This window comes from Urocitellus parryii, chromosome 2 (assembly GCF_045843805.1).
Source record: "Urocitellus parryii isolate mUroPar1 chromosome 2, mUroPar1.hap1, whole genome shotgun sequence".
Lineage (NCBI taxonomy): Eukaryota > Metazoa > Chordata > Mammalia > Rodentia > Sciuridae > Urocitellus > Urocitellus parryii.
In genome coordinates, this window is record NC_135532.1 from 27,497,027 (window position 1) to 27,519,758 (window position 22,732).

Here is a 22,732-nt window from a genome sequence, read left to right on the forward strand (position 1 = left end):
TCATTGCAGGGAGGTGGGAAAGTGCCTGAGCATTTCAGGGAGGTATGGCTGGACCCCAGGGTCTCAAGGAAGACTGACAGTTGGTATTCAAAGGCAGCTGAGTCAGATGACCAGGAGCCAGAGGGTCCTGGCTTTTTCTTGATAGCACTGGGCAGTTCCTAGGTTTTTAAGCAGGGAGCAACATGATCCCATACCAACTTGGACTGGGTGTCTTATCTGAGAACGGAGGTAGAGAGAACCACTGTCTGTACGCCTGGGAAGAGATGACCAGGGCTTATGGTCAGGGAGCAGCAGGGCATTGGAGGGAGGGAGCACACCCAAGCCCTTCATCTGGGTAGAGCCCTCAGGTCATGGCATCTGTTTTTAGATCCAGCCTGTGTTTTATCTCAGCATAGGATATTTTTAAAAATATGCTATGTCGTTCATGCTTTAAAATTAAAAAAAAGAAGGAATTACTTGAGGGCTGGTGTTTTGAAACTATATTTTGAATAGGAAATGTGCTCTTTAAAAAGAATATTGTTGAGGGTAAAAGGTGATGCTGGCTTATCTCTTGGTGATCCTGGATTGATTTAACCACCGGAGTTACACAAAGGCCTTTGCAGCTGCTGCTCAGCCCCTGTTGCGTTCATCTCACGGTCACTGTCAGGATACAGATTGGAAGAGGCTGTTTGTTTTCTTTTTGGTGTTCAATGAAATATATGATTTAGGTGACCAAATAACTTTGAACTATTTATTATCTATTTCCTATTTGTGTGGGGGCTGCTGGGGATGAAACCCAGGGCCTTGCGCATGCTAGACAAGCACTTGGCCACTGAGAGGCACCCGTAGCCCTTCTGATTTTGAGACAGGGTCTTGCTAAGTTGCCAAGGCAGCCTCACACTTGGGATCCTCCAGCCTCACTGGCCCATGCCCAGCCTTTGAACCATTCAGATGTCAAGTAAGTCCCTCATAGATGCAGCAGAACCTTCTGGTTTGCCTTGGGGTGTCAGTGCCTCTAAGCTGTCTAATTACTTTTTACATATGAAAACCAGGAAAATAGAGTATAATTTTCACAGAAAGTCATAGCATCCCAAAGACAGCGCTCCTTAAGACACAAGTTCAAGGTGATCTCTGCCAGCTGCTTATATATACATGTATATTCAGAGGTTACATGGTTTGGTTCTCCAGTGACCCACAGGTACCTTTCTTTCTGCCTCTGGGGAGAATGGTGTGCTTTCCAGGACCAGGTGCACCTGCACAAATTCCTCTAGGAGAAAAGATCTGCTGGTCTCAGATGAATCTATGAAAGTCTAAGCTCTTGTGTTTTTATGCCAGTTCTAATTCCATCCCACGAGGAAACATGAACATGTGAGGAAACCTCTGGAAGTTGTAATTTATTTATTTATATATTTATTTATTTGGTACCGAGGATTTAACCTAAGGGCAATTTACCACTGAGCCACACTCCTAGCCCTTTTTGATTTTTGAGGCAGGGCCTCGCTAAATTGCTTAGGCCTCACTAAGTTGGAAATTGTAATAAATTTTATGGGCTATCAGGGCCCCCCAAACACAGCGGCAACTTCAGAATGCCAGAGTGCCCTGGTCATAATTAATAAGTAATGGCATGTGCGGTCATCACATAAGGAGGTAAGGCACAGAAACCACTGACTTGTCATAATAAACAACAGGTTTTAAAACCTTATGCTCATACTCCTTTGTGCATTCCCAATTCTCTGAATGAATATTGCAAAATACTTATATTAATTTTTAATTACACATCCACCATAGATGCATTTCAGGAAGACCCGTCAACATGACATGGCAGCCTGTCCACAGTTTCTGAAAAAGCTGCTTGCTGAGGATTAGTCAAGTAGAAAAACCTGTGGCCACACAGGTGAGGAGAGGTGACCGTGCCACCTGCGCTGTCTCAGAAGCACTCCGTTCACATGAGTGCAATTTAAGGCTTTCCATTCCCCTCTGAATTGGGATGGGAACTCAAAATGATTTCATCCCAGGATGTAGTTGGGTGAGGAAAATAACCATTTCCTTTTTATTTGGTTAAGGGAGGTACAAGTGAGATTTTTGAAAGGTCTTTGAAGGAGAAGATGGGTTGGCAGGATGGAGGGAAAAGTCATGTCAAGCAAGAAGTGTGTAGTTGGGAGTGATGGAAGCCAAGGAAGGGAGTGGCGAAGTGGCTGGCAAGAGCAGATGGAAGGGATTTCAAGAACTATCTACTGGAATGAAAGGGAAGCCGTGGGAATATCCGCCAGCTTGCTTTCTGCTGTGGTGGGCCTGTTCTCCCCGCGCACACATCCCACATAGATGTGATTTTAAAAATTGCAGAGGCTGGGGCGCAGTTCAGGAGTAGATGTTTGTTTCAGCAGGTGCGATGCCCTGGGTTAAATCCCCAACACCAAAAATAAATGTAAATTTTAAAATCATAGATTTCCATGAATACTCATTGAGGACCCACCATCTACAGAACACTGCCGGAGAAGGTTGTGGGGAATAGCCAAGAAGCAGGAGCTGCTTTCCAAATTCATGTGATTTATGTAAATATACTCTATACTTAAAATATTTTTTCATGTATTTCCAAGTATATAACTGCATACATTTATTAATTTATAAATACACAGCTCTGTGGCTTTTTCATAACACTTTTCCACATTTATCCACATGGGATGTGGAAAGAAATTCTTTCCCATGTGTCTGAGCTTTATAAAATAGTAATGGGTCTATAATAGTGTGTCTGGTAGAAATATAATACAAGGCACATATGTAATTCCAGGTTCTTCAGTATCCAATTAAACAGTATTTATTATTGTTTTTATTTCATATTTTGCCATGTTTTTTTGGTGCACTTTAGTTGTGCCTATCAGTGGGGTTTGATGTTACATATTCATACATGCACACAGAATAACAGCATCATTTGGCCAATATCACTGCTCAGTTATTTCCCACCTCCCTCCCTATCTCCCACCCTTTAGTCCTTTTCCTCCACTGATTTTCCTTTAATTTTTAGGAGATCCATCCCCAACCTTGTATTCCTTTTTACTCCCTAGCTTCTGCCTATGAGAGAAAACACATGACCCTTAACTTTCTGAGTTTAACTTATTTCACTTAACATGATGTTCTCTAGTTCCATCCACTTTCCTGCAAATGCCATAATTTTGTTTTTATTTATGGCAGAATAAAACTTCACTGTGTATCTATAACACATTTTCTTTACCCATTCATCCATTGATGGATACCTAGGCTGGTTCCATAGTTTGTCTCTATGCTATAAACATATGCATGTATCACTATAGTAAGACGACTTTAATTCTTCAGGATAAATACTGATCATGTGGTGGTTCCATGTCTAGTGTCTTGAGGAGCCTCCATACTGTTTTCCATAGTGGTTGTACTAATTTCTAATCCCACCCACAGTGTAAAAGTGTTTCTTTTTCTTCACATCCTCTCCAGCAGTTATTATTATTTGTTCTATTGATGGCTGTCATTCCGACTGGTGTGAAAAGGAATCTCAGTGTAGTTTTGATTTGCGTTTTCTTAATTCCTAATGATGTTGAACATTTTTTCCATGTATGTGTTGACCATTTGTATTTCTTCTTTTGAGAAGTGTCTATTTAGTTCACATGCCCATTTATTAATTGGGTTGTTTGACTTTTTGATTCTCTGTCAGAAGAGTAGCTAGCAAAGATTTTCTCCCATTCTGTGGGTTCTGTGTTCACATTTCTAATTGTTTCTTTTGCTGTATAGAAGCTTTTGAATTTGATGCTGTCCCATTTATCAACTCTTGGCATTATTTCCTGAGCTTTAGGGGTCCTATTGAGAAAATCATTGCCTATGCCTAAAAGCTAGAGTGTTAAACAGTACTTTAAAACATCTTGAATTAATTTGAATAATTTATTTACCAATCCAGCATATCAAAAATTAATATTTCAACATGTAATCAGCACAAAAACTATTAATTAAATATTTTAACTTCTCTTTTGGGGGGACTAATTGCCTTCTACTAACTATGCTTAGTAGTAAATCTGACACTGAAGTTGTCATTCTGCCTTCTAGATTTATGAGGCCTCCTTTGAATAAAACTCTCTAGATGAGCTAAAAAATTGTGTATGCACTTCTAAAATGATGCAATTCAATTTCATTTTTTTTCATGTGTGCATCTGAATTCATCATCTTTGCAGAACAGTCTGGGTCTCGGGCTGCTTCACTTTTCCAAGGCCTCGTGGCTAGATAGTGACAGAGACAGCTCTTGTACATGGTCTTATGGGTCCATGCCATCATAGGGTCTGCACTTTGCTTCATTTAAGTAGAGATGGGTCTCTGATACACTGCTTTGGACACTTAGATTCTTACCCCAAAGCAGACCCTTTTTTCTTGGTCTGATATTTTTAATTCTCAAAAATATCAACAACCCAAAATACAAGATGGGGTTTGGAGAAAACATGATGTGGATTGAGCTATCTCAAAGAATCCTTCCTGAGTAGAGCAGGATCATGAGACGAGGGTGGTGGGGAAAGATATTTTCTTCAGTAATAGAAAACTGGCACTGTGCTTTCTCCCTGTTTCTTTGTTGCATTTATAAAGGCCAAATTTAACTTGATAGAAAAACAAATATTATAGGCCTCAAATTAGTGGTGCTCTTGCTATGCACATTTCTATGTATATATTTCTCCTTTTGATTTTCTTCTAAATAAAACTAGTAAAGATAATTTATAAGCATTTGGTACTGAGGTGTATGAGACACAGTAGCCCCCCTCTTATCTGTGGTTTAACTATCTAAAGTTTCAGTTACCCAGAGTCAATCACTGTCTGAAAATATGAATGGAAATTTCCAAAACCAATTTATAAGTTTTAAATCGCCATTCCAAGTAGTGTGATGAAATCTCTTACAGTCCTGCTCCATCCTGTCCAGAACATGAATCAACCCCTGTTCAGCGTATTCACACTTTATACTCCACCCACCCCGCGGCAGTTGAGATAGAAAACCCACATCCCTGTTACTTTTATTGCAGGATGTTATAATTTTTCTAGCTTATCATTAATTACTGTGTTAACTTTAAGATGTGCCTGATTTGTATATTAAACTTTATTATAGGTATGTATGTATAGGAATAAACATGGTATACATAGGGTTTAGTACTATCTGAGATTTCAGATATCCACCAGGAGCTTTGGAAAGCACCCCCTGGAGGGGATCTCCTGTACTTTGATGAGTGGTTCCCTAAGATTTGTTGTATCCAGTTCTTAAATGCTGGTGGATTTTATATACCTTCTTAAGGACTGGATAAAAGGGATGTGAATCAATTTTCTGTGCTCCTTCATAAAAATCATACTTTAAAGAAAAGGTTAATTCGTTTGTTGATAGATACCTGTGCTGGTTCCATAGTTTGGCTATAGTGAATTGTGCTTCTATAAATATGAATATGTATGTATCACCATACTGTGACGACTTTATTTCTTTAGGATAAATACTGAGAAGTGGTATATTTGAGTCATGAGTGGTTCCCTTTTTACTCTTTTGAGGAACCTCCATACTGATTTCCATAGTGGTTGTACTAGTTTATAATCCCATGAACAGTTTGAAAATCTTCCTTTTTCTTCACATCCTCTCCAGCATTTATTATGGTTTGTATTCTTGATGGCTGCCATTCTAACTGGAATGAGATGAAATCTCAGTGTAGTTTTGACTAAGAGTTCTTATAAACTATAATTTTTATAAACTCTTATACAGAACAAGAGTTCTTTATAAACTATGGACACAAATCATTTATCATACGTACTTGTTGCAAATATGAGCAAAATTTTAAATTCTGATGAAGTTTAATGCATTAATTTTTTATGATTAGTGCCTTTTGTGACCTGTTTAAGAAATCTTTGCTTCCCTCAAGGACATAAAGATTTTCTCCTGGTTTTGGAATTTTTTTGTTGTTGTTGTTTGTTTTTCTAGTTATATTTATATTTTTTCTTTTACTTTTAGTTCTAAGATCTCAGATCTTTTTAAAATACATGATACAATATGCAGGTTGAGGTTCAGTTTTGCATACAGATGTATAGTTATTTCAGTATAATTTGTTGTTACTGATTTTCTAAGTTAAAATTGTTTGGAAATCGAATACTTCATGATTTGCCTTCTTGAAATTTGGTGAGACTTCCTTCATGACTGCAGATAGCTTTTATCATATGAAACTAATATGTATCCTCTAATTGTTAGCTAAATGCTCTCTACCTGTTCTTAGATCACATTTCTTGATTATATCATTCAAATTTTGTATATCACTGCTGATTTGTATTCACTTTTTTACCAGTTACTGACACAGCTGTAATAAAACTTTCCAATGATTAAAAAAAGGAAAAAAAGGTTGTTTTAAAGACCAGCAGAGCTTCATATTTGGAAATCTTGTTTTAAATGATGCTCCTAAGATATAAATAGTTGTTTACTCTCTTTCTAACTGTACTTACCTGGACACTCCAGCAAACCAGTCATTCAAAACTCAACTGTCACTGTCAAGTGTATTTTACTAAGTATTTAGATATTTTGAATGAAAATCTGTAAATCTTGCAGAATTTTTTATCCATTATGGTTGATAGGGTGGCATCTTGAACATACCCTTTTTTTTGTTTGGGGGGGGGCTTATTTGAGAGATGGCCATAGGGCGGATTAAAGGGTTCCAGGAGGTGTCCTCTGAACTGAGTGGCACCACCTGCCTTTACTGTTGTTGTCATTCATTGTGTAAATGCTCTTTAGAATTCTTGCATTTATTAAGTGATCATTTTTACACATTGCCTTTTGATTTTCTGTATATAATTTGCTGAGGGTTTTAAAACCAAACCAAGAAAGCTCGCTTGAGTTGCATGTCAGAGACTCAGAGGGAGAACTTGCATTAGTCTAGGTGTGTAAAGTGTATGGATTTTGTGATACTGGAGCAGAGAAATGAAACCTACAAGGTTGTTTAAAGGTAAGAAACAAGTTAAGCACAGCATAAACAAACCCTAGGTATTTTTAGTTTACTTCCTGATTCTTCCTTATGTTTTTATTAGAGGTAAGGTTACTAGCTAGATCACTCTCTTCAAGATGGTAGCAGTTTTAAATGCCCCTGTGTGTTCCTCTGCCTGCAGAGTTTATTGGATTCTTAGTTAGGAAAGATTGAGTTAGGAAGGATTCATAGAGAACTGGGGGGATGTCTATAAGCCAATAAGTGGAAACCATCAGAGAAAACCTTCTGGAGAAAAAGCACTTCAAGCATTTCTAGCACTTTGCTCACATCCATCTACTTCTGAGTTTCCCCTCCAGGCCTGGGTTAAGAGCACCTGGTCACTTACCTAAGTTGATTCTTGGAGGTTTAAAGTGGGCCTCTGTGCAGGTTCAGGCAGTCTGTACCTAGTAAGCATGGCACACCTGGTTGGTAGAACACTGCTTTGCCAGTGGCTGTCTTCCAGAGGCATGCTCCTGGTGCCAAAGCAAACCAGTATTTTCCTGGAGGTGCTCCTGGTAAACACTTTGAGGGTGCGTTTGTTTGCTGCGTGGGTCTTTAGGTAATGACTTGCTTGGCAAATGCTGCATGTGGCTACAAGGCTATTTGAAAACCAGTAGTTACCAGCACAATGCCACATTGTCTTTTAAGGACTCTCTGCCCTTGTCATGATTTCCAAGAGGCAGAGGCAAGGTTGTAGGTGATGTTTGTCCATGTTGTGCTCCATTTGGTTCCCGAAGGCAGCCTCAGAGGTCCCTTGGCCCTGAAAGTTTTATTAATTTAAGTGAATGAATATATTCTGTGCTGTGCTGTGTCATGGAAAAACAGTGAAAAGTTAAAGTCCTTTTGGCACTGACATCTGTTGTTCATTGCCTTATTTCTATGATAACATTTTAACACTTGTACGTACTGCAGGTCTAGGAAGACTAACGTGATTATACAAATAAAATGTAACAATTTTATTATTGAAGTATGTCATCAACAACACAGAGACTAGTTCTGAAACCACAATTTAGAGTTTATAAGTTTATGGTTTATAAGACCAATGATGAAAAAAATAATGAAAATCATCAAGAGCTTACATTTCTTCTCACTTTGGGGTTTTGAATTGCATATGGAGTGTTATAGTGTGATCGTTTTAAATGTTAACTTTTCCTTCAAGCTGGAAAAATTTTCTTGACTTGGTATCTAAGTGATATTTCTTGCTTCCCATAAGGTAACAGGGTGGATAGACTCTACACTGAGGAGATGGGTGGAATCCAGTAGGTTCCATTTACTGAGAGTAGATGCGTGAGAAAAGGGCAGCTGAGCATGATTTAACTTCTTTCTAAGTAGCTATCTGTTGGCCAGTGGTCCAAAGACAGCCCTTCCTAAAGGCAGTTACATGAATAAACACACACAGGAGCTTCCTTGCTCCTTCTAAACCTGTGGTGGTAGAGGTATTGGCTTTGACTTTCATTTGCATTTAATAAATTTGCAGTCAAACTACAGGTTACACAAAGCAGAAAGAAAATTTTTATGAATATCAGATTAACTGTTCAAAAAATCAACTTTAAAGTCATTCATTCAGTTAACATTTGAGGGTTACTAATGGAACTATCAATTAAATGTGCCAACAATCCAGTGTATTTTTAAAATTAAATGCAAATTACATTAGTATACTTAAAGTACATGATATTTGTATAGTATCATAGTGATAAGTGACTTATGAGTAGATTTCTCCCATTGTGAAGCTTGTCCCTTGAAATATCAAAACATTCCATTGTAATAATTAGGAATAGTGCTCTTTCTAAACCATGTTTTACTATTCTTTATATGTGTCTGTAGTATTAAATAGCATCATAATTCAGTCATGTCTGAATGAATTCAGATAGATCATCAAGAAATATATATTAATGATTCAAGATTCTGTAATACATGGCTCCCTTCAAGGTTCTTGAAATATGAAGAATTTTCTGTTTTTATCCTAAAATACTCTTAGGCTGCTGCCCTTTGTGAGTATTAAGTCTGCTCCTGTTGTTATCTGATTTTACCGCCAGTGCAGGCATCAGCTGACAACTGTCTCGTCTTCATCTTGTCAGTGTGCCGGACTTTAGGATCCCTCAACCATCCATAATCTGTTGCTTGTAATCTAATAAGCATTGAGGTTTGTGGGGACAAGGTTGTGAGAATTATGCTAAATGCAGGAGAAAATAGGGCCTAAGTAGCAATAGGCTAGATAAGGTAGAGGACATCAAAGAAATCACTGTCTGGAAGTCAGCTAAGTTTTAGATGTATGAAATTTCTGCATTAAAAAATTATTTGGGGGTGACTCTTAAATGCATACAAAGAAAAAGCTCTAAGTTACCACTGTTTAGACATTTCAATTCGTATTACGGAAAGTACTGGAATAAATCTTACCACCTATAGCGACACTGGAGTCTCATTTGAAAGACTCGGGGAAGTCTTTTTATTCTTTTTTCATCGCTCCTCCATGGAGATGCTCTTACCAACTTTTCAAGGTTACTGTGACATGGGTCTAATGAAATACTGTGTGGAAAGGGTCTCACCTAGTCTGAATCAAGTTCAGTGTCCCCTCTAGGTGAGTTCATTCTTCTTTCATATTTCTTGCATTTCCTTTAAATGTTGTTCGGTAACCTATAAAAAGAAAGAAAAAAATAAAATGATAAAGACTTTTTCCCTGTGTCTGACATTTGCTGGTCAATAATAGCACTAGAAAACCTGAGACTGATAAAGTCCACATTTTTAGTTGCCTTTCAACTCTAATTTAGATATAACAAAGCAGACTGAAAGCTGCTCCAAACACGGAGACACCTCCATAGGCACCATATTGTCTTAGAATTCTTTTTTACAGGCCAGTCATCCCAGCAGCTCCAGAGGCTGAGGCAGGAGGATTGTGAGTTTAAAACCAATTTCAGCAAAAGCAAAGCGCTAAGCAGCTCAGTGAGATCCTGTCTCTAAATAAAATAAATAGGGGCTTGGGATGTGGCTCAGTGGTCAAGTGCCCCTGAGTTCAGTCCCTGGTACTGCAAAATACCCCCTCAAAATCCTTTAAATATCAACAGATGCCACATCACTACCGCAGTTCCCTCTTCAGAAAGGCATTCTAAGCCCAGAATGTGTGGGATGCAGGGGTGCCATGGGGCATCTGCGCTGGCCCTTTGCCTGCCAGAATCACTCCAAGTGTCCCTATGAACTGTTTCGGTTCATTGGCCAATTCTCCTTCCACACTGCTTTGTAATTCCAACCTCCACTTCTAAAGAAAAACCTTCAATTTTCCCAACTAAATCAAGAATAGAAAATTACCTGGGTTTCCTGCACTTCACAGTTGTGAAGAGCTAGATTTTCATTGATCCTTACAGAATTCTTCTGTCAGTGATAACACCACTGAAAGATCAATTAGTTACACTTTTATTTTGTTTTTAAGTAACTTTGCATTTTCTCTCTCCATCTCCTCATGGGCCTGCGCCGGCTCATCTAACAGAGGCTACACTTGGCTTCTTCTTGGAGCCTTATTCTTGGTTTTTATTGTCAACTGGGGCTGTGTCTTTTAAAATAGTATGAGTCTAGATTTGAATCCAATCACTTTTCTGTGTGAGTTATGTCAACAGATGTTCCATGTGTCATTTTCCTTCAGGGTGTATCGTTTCTCACCGACTCTTGGCTTCAAACAGGAATTCTCTGCTGTTGGTTTTGTCTGTAAGAATATAAGCTGTCCAAAGCTGTTGGTGCTTGTGGCCAAGAACCCCTAGCTCCCAACGCAGCAGTTTATCACCCACCAAGTGTTATCGCTGCCCTTGCCCTTGCATTTCTCTGGGACAGGAACACAGCAGTAGCTCTGTGGGCTAGCACGTGTGTTCGGTATGCACGGACTGTTTGTGACGAACTGTGGGTCGGGCTCATGTTCCTGGAGTGCTTTGAGCAGCTTTGCTAATCTGTCAGCATAGTATGTTCTTGTGGATAAATATAGACATACGGGCACTCTGCAACTTGTAGGTCACTGTCTTACTGTGCAGCTAAAAATTGTCCCATTGGTATGAACAGTCTGCCCTGGGCGAAGACCTGTTTTAGTTTGTCTTCTACTGTAGGTTTTTTGCAACCTGACTAAAAATACACCTTGCACCAAAAATATAAGAGCCCTACCTTGTGGCCGGAGACGTCTATGGTGGCAGTGAACAACGGGATCATGGAGGCCGTCATTATGTTTTTTTGCTTTGGAACCTAGTCTGTGTAGCTGTTCCAGACTGCTAGTTTGGGTGACTTTTCAAGCTCATGGAGATTACAACAGCCTGTTGGAGACGATCCTGTGTGATCAGCTTGATCAAAGGGCTTGGTAGGTATGAAAGGCTGTTGTGGTGTGGAGTAGGGAATTGGTTATTAAGCACTGAATGGGGGAGGAGTGGCCCAAAGATTTCAATGGATGGGGGACAAGGGGAGAAGGTGCAGCTGCATGTGGAGATTGACTTAGATTGCCATTGCTTAGAGCCTGGGGTAATGCCTTTTAGGTCTTACATTTGGGATTATAATGTATGTGGGGTAAGATTTAGTCCTTTCTGTATCTGGGTCTACTAACTGCTGTGATGTAATGGAATTTTTCTGTGCACTCAACTTTCACTAAAAGATTTGGTATGACTAAGTTGGTAAGTTGCTGATGTGTAAAAACAGCGAGTGTGTATTTGGATAATAGTTTATATTATCAAATATAATACTCCAGCAGAGGTAGGGTTTATGCTTGATTTCTTCTAAATATTGATGTAAGTATCCTCATTTGTTTGGTTGTAAACATGGCAATTGGCCAAAAGCAGTTTTTCCTTTGCTTTTGGCTTGGGCTCCTTCAACATTTAAAAACAAAATGTTTTTCTTTTTTGTTGATGGATTAAAGAACAGGACTGTATGTGTTAGCCAATGCTAAATGGGTCCAAACTGCATGCCCCTGGTCTTCCTCCGTCAGAGTTCTAGCGGTTACATTAGTTCGAGTCTACCATTTTCAGCAATATTGTTCATCAGTTCCAGAAAATGAACAGAAGGAAACACCCATGATGGAGTTCATTACATGCATCTTACATATTGACTGTCTAACTTTCTATTTAATGAGTAGAAAAAGTTGATTTGTGAGCATTAAAGGTGCAACATATCGTTCTAATAGAGGGGAGACATTTTGTTTATTAAAGATGTGGGAGACTGAATTTCTTGTTCATTACTCCCCTGCACTATCTTTAATGAAAATATCAGATACTAACATGTGATAGCATCTGGTTCTAGGAATCAAACCCCTATTCGTCACTATCTTGTCTCTTTTGGTAGAGTATGCTTTAAGGAATGATTTTCTTTTCTCAGTTTTTAAAAATGTCTAACACACGTATAAGTTAAATGGTAAGACTTATGGCTTCAGATATTTAGAAAAATATGCTGCACCATAGTAGATTTGTGTGAAGAGCTTGTTATTTCTATCGTGTAGTATCTCTCAAAGATGTCATTGACCCTTGCAGTGTTTTTGGCTGAGCAGACCTCTCCCACGGTCCAACTGACTTGACTCCTTTTGGACTCAGTGACTTTCTTGCTCATAATATTCAAACTACTTTTAGAAGAGATCGGTAACAACTAATCTGTTTCAGTGACTTGGTAGATCAACACCTTAGATTACAAACTTCTGGTAGACATGGAGTCAGCAAATTTTATGTAGTCATTATATATCTCCAAAACCATTTAAGAATTTCATAAAATCTAAATCATTTTATTAAAGCAACAGGCCTCTACATAATGAAGCCCATATTAACTTGAAATTTATTAAATAAAATACAAACCAGACCATGAAAGAATTCACTCATTCAGTTAATTCATTGCACATATGTTGATTGAGCTTATATTGTATGCAAAGCACTAGAAGTCCTTTGCATGCTATCAATGTTGGAAATGTTTCTGGTGTTATATACTGCATATATGGCATCTGTTTTACACATATGCATATGTATATTGTATAATTATATGTATATTTTTGTTTTATACTAGAATGCATATTGTAATGCATGTTGTACTTTTGTATCACTATATAATTATACAGTATAAGGCATATTATATTAACAAAGGCGTATATAAGATTAGACTTTCCTGCAAATCACACCTCACATGATGTAATCCCCCAAGGGATCATGAAGGGGAATAGCTATAATTTCGGTCTTCAATATTTATTTGTCAAATATGGTGTAGCTTCTAGCCTAGGGTAGTGGTGTACACCAGTAATCCCAGCTTCATGGGAAGCTGAGGCAGGAGGATCCCAAATTCAAAGCCAGGCTGGGCAACTTAGTCCGATCCTATCTCAAAATTTAAAAATAAATAACTTAAAGGCAGGGCCAGAGACGTAGCTCAGAGGTAGAGACCCCATGAGTTCATTTTCCAGGACTGGAAAATAGATAGATACATAGATAGATAGATACATAGATAGATAGATAGATAGATACATGGATAGATAGAAAGAAAGAATGTGTGTTTATTTCAGCAGCTGCAGGAACTGCCTTTGTGGCAGGTCCTCGCACACCTGGTCTATACAGTCATCTGTGTCCCTTTATGTTGTCGGGTCCCTGTGTGATGTGCATACCAAGTCCACTCCAGAAGCACCTCCTCCGAGTTGTTTCACTTGCCTTCAATGCTTAACTTAAATATGGGTCTAATTAAATAGCTCAGGAAGCTGGTTTGTCATTTCTGGCAGGCCCCACAGAAGTCTGTGAATGACTGTGTCCCCCCCTCCCCCAGCCTTTAGACCATGACACATTTTGCTCTGAGACCCAGAACATACACACACATTTGTAAACGCAGAGACTGAAAACAAAAGTGTTGTGAAGCAGGGCTTCTCTCCCCATGCAGGATGCTGGTACTCTGCTATTTTCTTTTCTCATCTTCTCTATTCTGTTTCATAAAAATTAGACTGAGCATCGCCTACTAAATTGGTCCCATGGTTCAGTCACAGGCTACAACCTGCACTTTGACAGATTCTTCTTTAAAGATGCCATAAGCTGGGCATTTCCAATACAGCATTAGTCCCATTCTCAGAGTGACATGCTGATATCCCTGATATCATGTTCTATGTGACATCAAGGGAATATTGGTGCTGTGTGTGGCGGAGGGCACTGCTTGGTTGAGAAGCAGCTCTCCTGGTGGTCCTTATGAGAACTTGGGTTGAATGTGGGACTTCCAAGCTGGAGACAGCCCATGACCTCTGCTTCTTCCTGCTTCTTTTCTCCTTGGTGCAACTAACCTTTGTTGAGTCCTGAGCCTTGAGCATAGTTCTGTGCCAGAAGGTGAGGATACAAGAAGAATAAAACAAACTCCTTGCCCTTGTGGCACCTAAGTGTAGATGTGGAGACGGATAGACAACACATGTGTCGTCCTGTCAGACTGTGAGCAGGGGGAGGTACCAGGGAATGGCTGGCCAGAGCAGCCTCTCATAAAACCAGAAGGACGTGAGCAGGTGAGTCACCGAGGAGTTTCCATTCCCCCTTGTATCATTCCCACCACCCTCTCTTCTGCCATGAAGCCTTCCCTAACTGCATCTATCATCAGTTATTTCTAGGTCTCAGTGTCACTGTCACCATCTCAAAGAATCCAGAGCTAATGTCCCACAATCACAGATTGTCTCTCTGGCAGCAGGCTGTGTAGACCCCCACCCCTGGTGCAGATCTGTTTCTGTGTGTTCTTTATGGAACAACTGTCTCCCCTCCACACTACGGGCAGGAGTCATGCCTGTGGTCCTGCGGCAGATAGCTGATCACTGAATCAATGAACAAGTGAATGAATGAATGAATGAATGATCTCCTAAATTTCATGTGCTTCCACTGGCAGTTCAAGCTCACTGTTCATCCTTTGACTATTCAAACTGTGCCAGCTTGCGACTGAATATAGCAAGTTTTAAAAACCTTTCAAACCTTCTTTTTAAATCTGTCTTTATAGCCTCCACCGAACTTTGCACACAGTGCCTTCTACGTGTTAAGCCTGCAATGTCTAATGCATCGATTAGCTGACCTTTTGAGACCAAAAATATTTCCCAAGGGACCCAACTGTACAGTAACACAAATGTGATGAAAGATGACGGTGTCACTGATACCTGCCTGCACTTGTGCTCACTGTGTGTGGTAAATATAATCACTCTGGATCCTGCAGCTCAGTCCAACATTCAGCTTGGCTGTGGGATGTAGGATCCAGATCTTTCATGAATGCTCTTGACCCCTCAAACCCATGTGATTTGGTCTAGGTTACAGCTGGTGTCCAATTTTTTCTTCTTTTCTTTCTTTCTTTTTTTAAAAAATTTGTTTTAATTAGATACACATGACAGTACAATGATCTTGACATATCGTACATTGGAATCAGATGGGGTATAATTTCTCATTTTTCTGAGTGTACCGGTTGCAGAATCACTTTGGTCATGCAGTCACGTATATACATAACAGCAATAACAATGTCTATTTTATTCTGCTCTCCTTCCATTCCCCACTTCCAATTTTCTATATAGTAATTTATTTATTTTTTCAAATTGCAGTTCTTCAGTAGCTTTTCTTCATTACTGCTTTTATAAGATAGACAACTTTTTATAAACAAATCTTATCTTTTTAAAAATAGTTGCTGTTTTATTGCATCCTGTCCAAGAAATCTCAGTCTAACTTTAAGGTCACAAAGATTTGGTCTTGTGTTTTCTTCTAAAAGCATTATGATTTGGGCCTTCTCATTTAGGTCTATGATCTGGCCAATTTTTCAGTAAAAGTTTATATAAGTGAAAATGTTCCAAGCTTGTATTCCCCAATGTATATAATGTTATTTGTAGATTATATAATTCACTTCTAACAGTAGCAAATCTTAATAAAGTTTTTTTGTTTTGTTTTTAATTAGATAACCATTCACGGGTTATCTTGTGCCCAGCCTAGAGTGTAGCACCCAGCTCTGAATGCTTCTGTCCTAAACCACCAAATACTAACATTTTTGACAAATGCTGATAACATTAAAGATCAGTGTAAGCAAATATGGCTAGAGTTGAACAAGTGTGAGCAGGACCCTGTGAGCATATCTGCCATAGTGGAAGAAACCCTGAGTTTACTCTTCTGTCCCCTTACCTGACTTAGAGAGGTGTGACTTGGAGCAAAGACAAACTCATCTTTAGTTGCTGAGTTAGGGACAGTACTTCTGTTTTGTTTGTTTTATTTTTATATTTTATATTTATATTATTTTTTATATTTTTATATTTTTATTGGTGCATTATAATTATCCCAGTTCATGATGCTATATTCATACATGTTTTTGACATCATTTGATCACTCTCATTCTCCAGAGCCTTTCCCTTCCCCCCTTCTCCTCCTCCCTCCTACACTTGCTTTAATGTGCTTATCTCTCTTCTATTATTATTTCTAAAATTAGTGCCTTGTAATTGTATATATAATTATAACAAAGGTTTCATCTTGGTATATTTGTACATGGACATAATATTTTGTTATGAAACTTTTCAAACACAAGAGAAAAATATAGTCTCTCCAACAGTTTTCAAGATTTAGTCATATTCGGTTTACTGATACCTTTTTATTCTCTCCGCTAAAGTATTTTGGATCAAATATAAACATCATTTCATTGAATCCCCTGGAATCAGTATGCATTTCAGAAAATATATTTTCTTACCTACCCACCATGCTATTATCACAGCCAACAAATTTAATATATCATCTAACATCCAATACACATTCAAACTTTTTTATTCTCATAAAATATGTCTTCTAACAACTGGTTTGCTGGAACCAGGAGTCAAATCAGGCACACACACTACATTTGATTGTTGGTCTCCTGAACGTCCTTAAATCATCCTCTCCCTTTTTATCTTTTCCATTAATTTTGTAAAAATCAGTGCCATTTTTTATAGAATGAACTTAATTCTGAACTCTGTCTCTCTTGCTTCCTGGTGGTGACATTTAACCGTTTCCATTGATTCTTGTGCGAGGACGTCAGCTCTAACGTTTTGAAAGCTTGATGAATGTGCACACAAGGTGCCATATAGAGACCCCCTTATGCCAAAAGCATCCCCTTCTTTCCCTAGGGGACTGAAAGCTTTGCTGTCATTCCCGGGGGTGCATGGCCAACAGTTTTGAGTGTTTGAGTACAAGGATTCTACCAATATCCTGCCAACATATAGGGAGTTTTGAGAAAGCTCCTTTTATCAGTAATCTAAAACAGTGTCTTAAATACCTTAATCATTTTAACATCATGCCAGGGAATAAGTCATGCGTGTTTTCTTTGTTGGGAAGTGGATGAGAGAGAATCGCACATCCATTTGTGTGAGACGTAGGGTCTTCTTTCTGTTCCAGCCAGCACCTTCCAGGCTCCCACCTCCGTCTTCCTCTCATGGTCGGTGCAGCCATCTTTTAATTTGTGTTGTCCCTCCAAAAAGCCCCGTTTTAAAAATCATCTTACACAGCAACATCAGATCATCATTCCTCCTAGAAACCCTCTGGTTCTCGTTCCTTCTAAATAAAGTCCACTCTCATTGACTTGCCATTTAAAACCTTCCTTCTAAGAAGAATTAAAAACCTACATTTCTTAGGACTTCAGGGCTTCAGGTTTTTGCAACCCTCCTGGGTTAATATTTCATCCACACCAACACCATATAGGGGTTGGCTGAATTCTTCTCAATTAGTATTAAGTAAGCACAGTTATCCAATTAATGATGCCAGGTGCTGTGCTGAGTGCTTGGGATAAAGATAAGACATAGTCCTGTTCATAAGGACACCCCAGTTTCTTGGCAAAGATAGTCTGAGCATATATGCTAAGATGGGGAGGTTGGTGAGAAGGTGGTTAGAGGAAGGGTGGGACAGACTTAACAGATGCCACCATGTACCTGTTCTTCCCTCTGCCTCGGCTGCCCCTTTCCCATCTCCATCCAGCAGAATCTACCTGTCCTTTAAGACCTAGGTCAGCTGCCACCTATTCCACGGTGTCTGTCTATTCAGGGATTTTGAAATGCCGGCACTCCATATTTGATATCTTTTTTTAAGACAATTTAATGTTAAAATGAGTCTTGAGTTTATAGTCAGGGATACATACAGCCTGCAGTGAGGGGGTTTCCAGTCTTAGACGGTAAATGGCACCAGAGAAGTGGAGGTAGAACTGGAAAGGCTGGGATTTGTAAGGCTTTTCTCTGTAGAGAGGATAAATGACAGAACCTCACTAATGCGTGTGAATTCAAGGGAAGGTGAATGTTCAAGTCATGGAAGTTTAGAGTCGGTGATTTCATTTTCAAAAGTGCCTGTTTTTATACAGTCATGGAATCTTGGAGCTGAAAAGCATAATCTACCTCAGCCTCCTAAAGAATACCAGCCAGGTAAGTGTGACATAAAGAATCCCAAAAAAGAATCACCGTCAAGGACCCCGAAGCACATTTGGCTCCTAGTTCAGTGCTCTTTTTCATTAACTTCATTAGTGAACAAAACATCAGTTTTGTTGTAGACAAATGAAATTGAAAACAATTTTATTAACTGGATTTCTGAGCTTTCCTATTTGTTTACATCTGGGGTCAGTGTGAGAGCCCTGGCATTGCCAGGAGTTGGTTAGAGTCTCCAGGCCCATCCAGGCCCTCATCCTGAACCAGGGACCCACCTTTCAGGAAAATCCAATGTGCTAAAGATTCCCAACACCAGCGAGTCTCATTGGAAGTCAGCAAACTTTCTTTTAAAAGTTAACATTCCAAGAGCTGGGATTGTGACTCAGCGGTAGAGTGCTTGCCTGGCACCTGTGAGGCCCTGGGTTCAATCCTCAGCACCACATAAAAAAAATAAATAAATAAAATAAAGGTATTGTGTCCAACCACATCTAAAAAATAAATACAAAAAAAAAAGGTTAACATTCAAAAACTCAAGACCTTTTCCAACAGTATTCATAAATTCTGAGTTCATGGAGTCCTCAAGTTAATGAGATTTAGCTGCATAAAATGAACAAGTAGAAAAAGGAAATATAAAGAAGAAAATGAGAGACACAGGAGAGGAGGGACACATGAATGAGAGCAGTTTGTCAGTTCTGTGGGGGAGAAAAAAGGAAGTTGAAATTCAGGATTATCCTGCCTCTAGCAGGTTATCCGATCTCCTTTTCATGAGAAAGGACCTTGAAATGTCAATGTAACCTCATCTTCTTTTGCTTACAGATCTTGGCAGACATTCTTTCAGGCTTGATGACAGTACCTACTTTGAAAATCGGGGGAAAGTCCGTGTAATTGCATCTTAGCAGATGACAGACACTTAGAAAAGAAATCACTGAAGTGTTACTGTCATTTCTCTAAGATAAAATACTAGGAGGCAAAGGAAAGGAGAAAAGCAAACAGGGCAGAGACTTGATGCTAACTTTGTCTTTACTGAGCTGCTTAATTCTCTTCAATTCTTGGGGAGACCCAAGATTGCAGTGGTTTTTAGAGAGATGAAAGTCAACAAGCCCTGGGCCTTCCAGCACACCTGCTTCTCACGAGGACGGCTGGCACACAGGTTCTTTCTCCAGAGTACCTAGGGAAGAACAGGGTGTGGGCTTTTCTAAGGTATGTGGTCGATCAGATTCCAGGTGCTTTTCTGGATCCTCCATGTTTAGTCCTCATTGGTACAGTGGTCTTTGCCAAAGTCCCTGCAATTGCTAACATGTGCCATTTGTTTTATTTATTGGGTAGTACCACAGTACTGGGGACTGAACTCAGGATCATTATACCCCTGAGCTACATCCTCAGCCCCTTTTTATTTTATTTTATTATTATTTTTTAATTTTGAAACAGGGTCTCACTAAATTTGTAAGACTGGCCTCAAACTTGCGATCTTCCTGCCTCTGCTCCCAGTTGCTGGGCATACGAGCAAGCACCACCGTAGGATACATGGTCATTTTAATTAAAGAGGTCAGACAGCTTGGTGGGAAGGGAAGGATCTTCGTGGCTTAAAGATATGCTAGTCTTTCTAGAAAAGTCTCCAGTGGTGCAGGAGACGGAAACCAGGGTCTCACGCTTGCCACCCAAGCACTCTTCCACTGAGCTACACTCCCCACCCACCACACTTATTTTTTTATCCTTCTTTGAAGTCACAAAAGTAGCTTATGCCAGGGCAAATCACAAGGATGAAGGGACTTATTTTATTTTATTCAATCTTCATCATAAGCAGCTGAGGGGACAAAAACAAGGTAGAAATCTTGCCTGATGCCATTATACCAGTGAAATGAATGAATAACAAAAATGGAGAATAGGTATACAATGGAATATTACTCAGCCTTTAAAAAGAAGGAAATTCTACAATTTGCAGCAATATGAATGAATCCTGAAGACATTAAGCTCAGAGAAATTAACCAGCTACAGAAGGATAAATATTGTATGATTCTACTCATAAGTTACCTAAATCAGGCAAATCATAGAACCCAAGAATAGGATGGTGCTTGGCAGTACTGGGAATGAACCCGGGGGTTGGGGGAGGGAATTCTGAGCCACATCCTCAGCCCTTTTTTTATTTTGAGACCAGCGGGGAAAGAAAATGGGCAGTTGCTAATCAGTGGCTATGATATTGTTAGTTAAGCAAGCTGAATAAGCTCTGATGATCTGCTGAACAATATTGTGCCTATAGTCAATAATTATGTATCTTACACCTAAAATAAGAGAGCAGACCTCATGTTTAGTGGTCTTATCATAATAAAATAAATACATTTTTTTTTCAGAAAAGATTGGATAATGTGGAATGTTTACAAGATACGTTGTCATGCAGACATAGGCTTGGATCCTGAGTTGATTGCTTTGTGACCTTGGGAAAGTCATTAAGCCCTCTGAACCTATATGATCTCACTTTTAAAAAAGAAAATTGTTAGGGTGTGTCAAATTAGGATTATATTGAAGACTAAAGATACCAGTTTTTCTGGAGATGTCTTGTGGATTCTAAAACTACACAATTTAAGAATTGTAGGAGAACTAAATAGTGTAAGAGAGAAAGGAGGTATGTATTTAATCCATAAAAACAGAGTTACATTGTACATTATCAGAATTTTATGGAAACTAATTAAAACAGAACTTAATGTGCGTTTGGATATATTTTTCTTCTAGAGCCAAAATTATTTCTGGTTATTTTTTTTTACCTGACTTTATTCTTTCCTCTGCCTACTTTAAATTAAGAAAATAATTTACAAGTCATCCGTCACTTTGTTAAGCAACCTTTTTCTGATGCTCAAACTAATTGTTTCTTCTTGTCCCAACATTTTTCATTTCTTAATACAACTGTTCCTAGGAAAATAACTCTTCCTATCATGTGTGGAGACTGTTTTCTTTTTATCCTAATTGACTTCACATGACTTTGTAGGTTTCTAGTCATTTTGAGTATTTGCAGTACCTTTTAGCATGCCATTTCTTAAGCACGCTCATAAATACATTAGTGGACAATTTGTTATTGTTGTATACACAGTGTGACATGTTCTCAAGGTAGCTGCGTCATCCTTGGTTTATTATGTTTTATGAAATGTTCCTGTAATACCAGTAAATAAAATCAGTCTTACAGGAAAAGAGGGACTTGGGAGAGAAAGTGTTTCCAAGGAAAGATGCCAGTTATCAATAACAAATAGGGTTCACCCTCAGCACCTGCAAAACGAACAAGGTACTTAGAACTGGCAGAAAGAATAATTTTATATCCAACTGTGAGTAAAGAAATCTCATACATTTACTCCTTTGTTGAAAGGCAAGTTTACATTGTTCTCTGGAAAGAAAATTTGCTTAATCAGACCCACATTTCTAGGAAGAAGACCTACCGCATACTATGTTGGAGGCATTTTTAAAATTAAAAATAAATAAATAAAGGAAACCATCTTCTATTCCAAATGTTCAGTCAGATTCCAGTAAGGGGAGCATCAGAGACAGCATTGGGTATTTTGAACAACTGGGTGTGTGCTTATCTGTCTTTGCAAACTGGTGAAAACAGGTAAAAGTACCTCTTTTCTTAGGCACTTACTTGGTGAAGGGAGATGTGGAAGCCATGTGTCTGTTGGGCATTTTGATTCATGCCCATCACAGGCTGGCTGAAATGCCCATCTCCACCCGCACTGGACACAGACAGGGGTCAGGCCAAAGGGGTGGATCACAAGAGCAGACCTGCACCAGCCCAGTGGGTTTCTTTGAATTCAAGAATATTTTGAGCTTCCATTCCCCTCTGTGGCAACCCCAGATCACAGCATCGGAAAGCCCTCAGGCAGGTACAGAAGAGCAGGTTCCTCTAGCCACTTATTCTGTTTAATTTTTCTTTTAGAACTTTTGCAATCTGACACAGTGTGTGTGTGCATACATAGGCATCGGCTGATCACTGCCCTGCCTCTGGGCAGTGTAACAGGCTCTATTGGCTGCCGTTTTCCCAGCACCTAGAACAGTGCCTGACACCTCGGTACTCAATAAGTAAATAGTGTTAGAAATGAGGGCGTGAGAAGAATGATACCCTCTAGTAAGAGATGGAAATACTTTTCTGAAAATCTGACCAAGAAAACCAGTGGCTTTCCTATCTTATCCACTTCCAACTTTAGCCTCTGGGGCTCTTGTAGGAGGATACCCAGGTTGGCATTTTCTTTCTGTCCAGTGTCATAATGAAAATGTAACTGAACTCCAAATTATGGAGGGGAATTTTTCTTGGTGCTGAGATCAGAAGGTTAGACATTCCTGGAAATGGGGTTAACTTAGGGAAATTGTACCAGGGACCTGAGAGCAGGCAGCCTGCAAGTGAAGCTTTTAATCAGTGAAATTGGGGAGAAATGGAGTCACGTTC

General features: G+C 39.2%; 1 protein-coding gene across 3 annotated transcripts in view; it reads left to right on the top strand.

Moving 5' to 3' along the window:
- Nucleotides 1-22,732, top strand: part of Fry (FRY microtubule binding protein) — a 406,369-nt gene that overhangs the window by 186,774 nt on the left and 196,863 nt on the right. For 2 of the 3 annotated variants that reach the window (XM_026414538.2, XM_026414540.2), the window contains exon 1: nucleotides 10,967-11,295. The exons of the other annotated variant lie outside the window; for it this stretch is intronic. In XM_026414538.2, coding sequence (XP_026270323.1) covers nucleotides 11,235-11,295 — 61 coding nt within the window. In that variant the 5' untranslated portion in view covers nucleotides 10,967-11,234. Of the gene's footprint in view, nucleotides 1-10,966; nucleotides 11,296-22,732 lie in introns of those variants that run through there. 3 annotated transcript variants of the gene reach the window in all.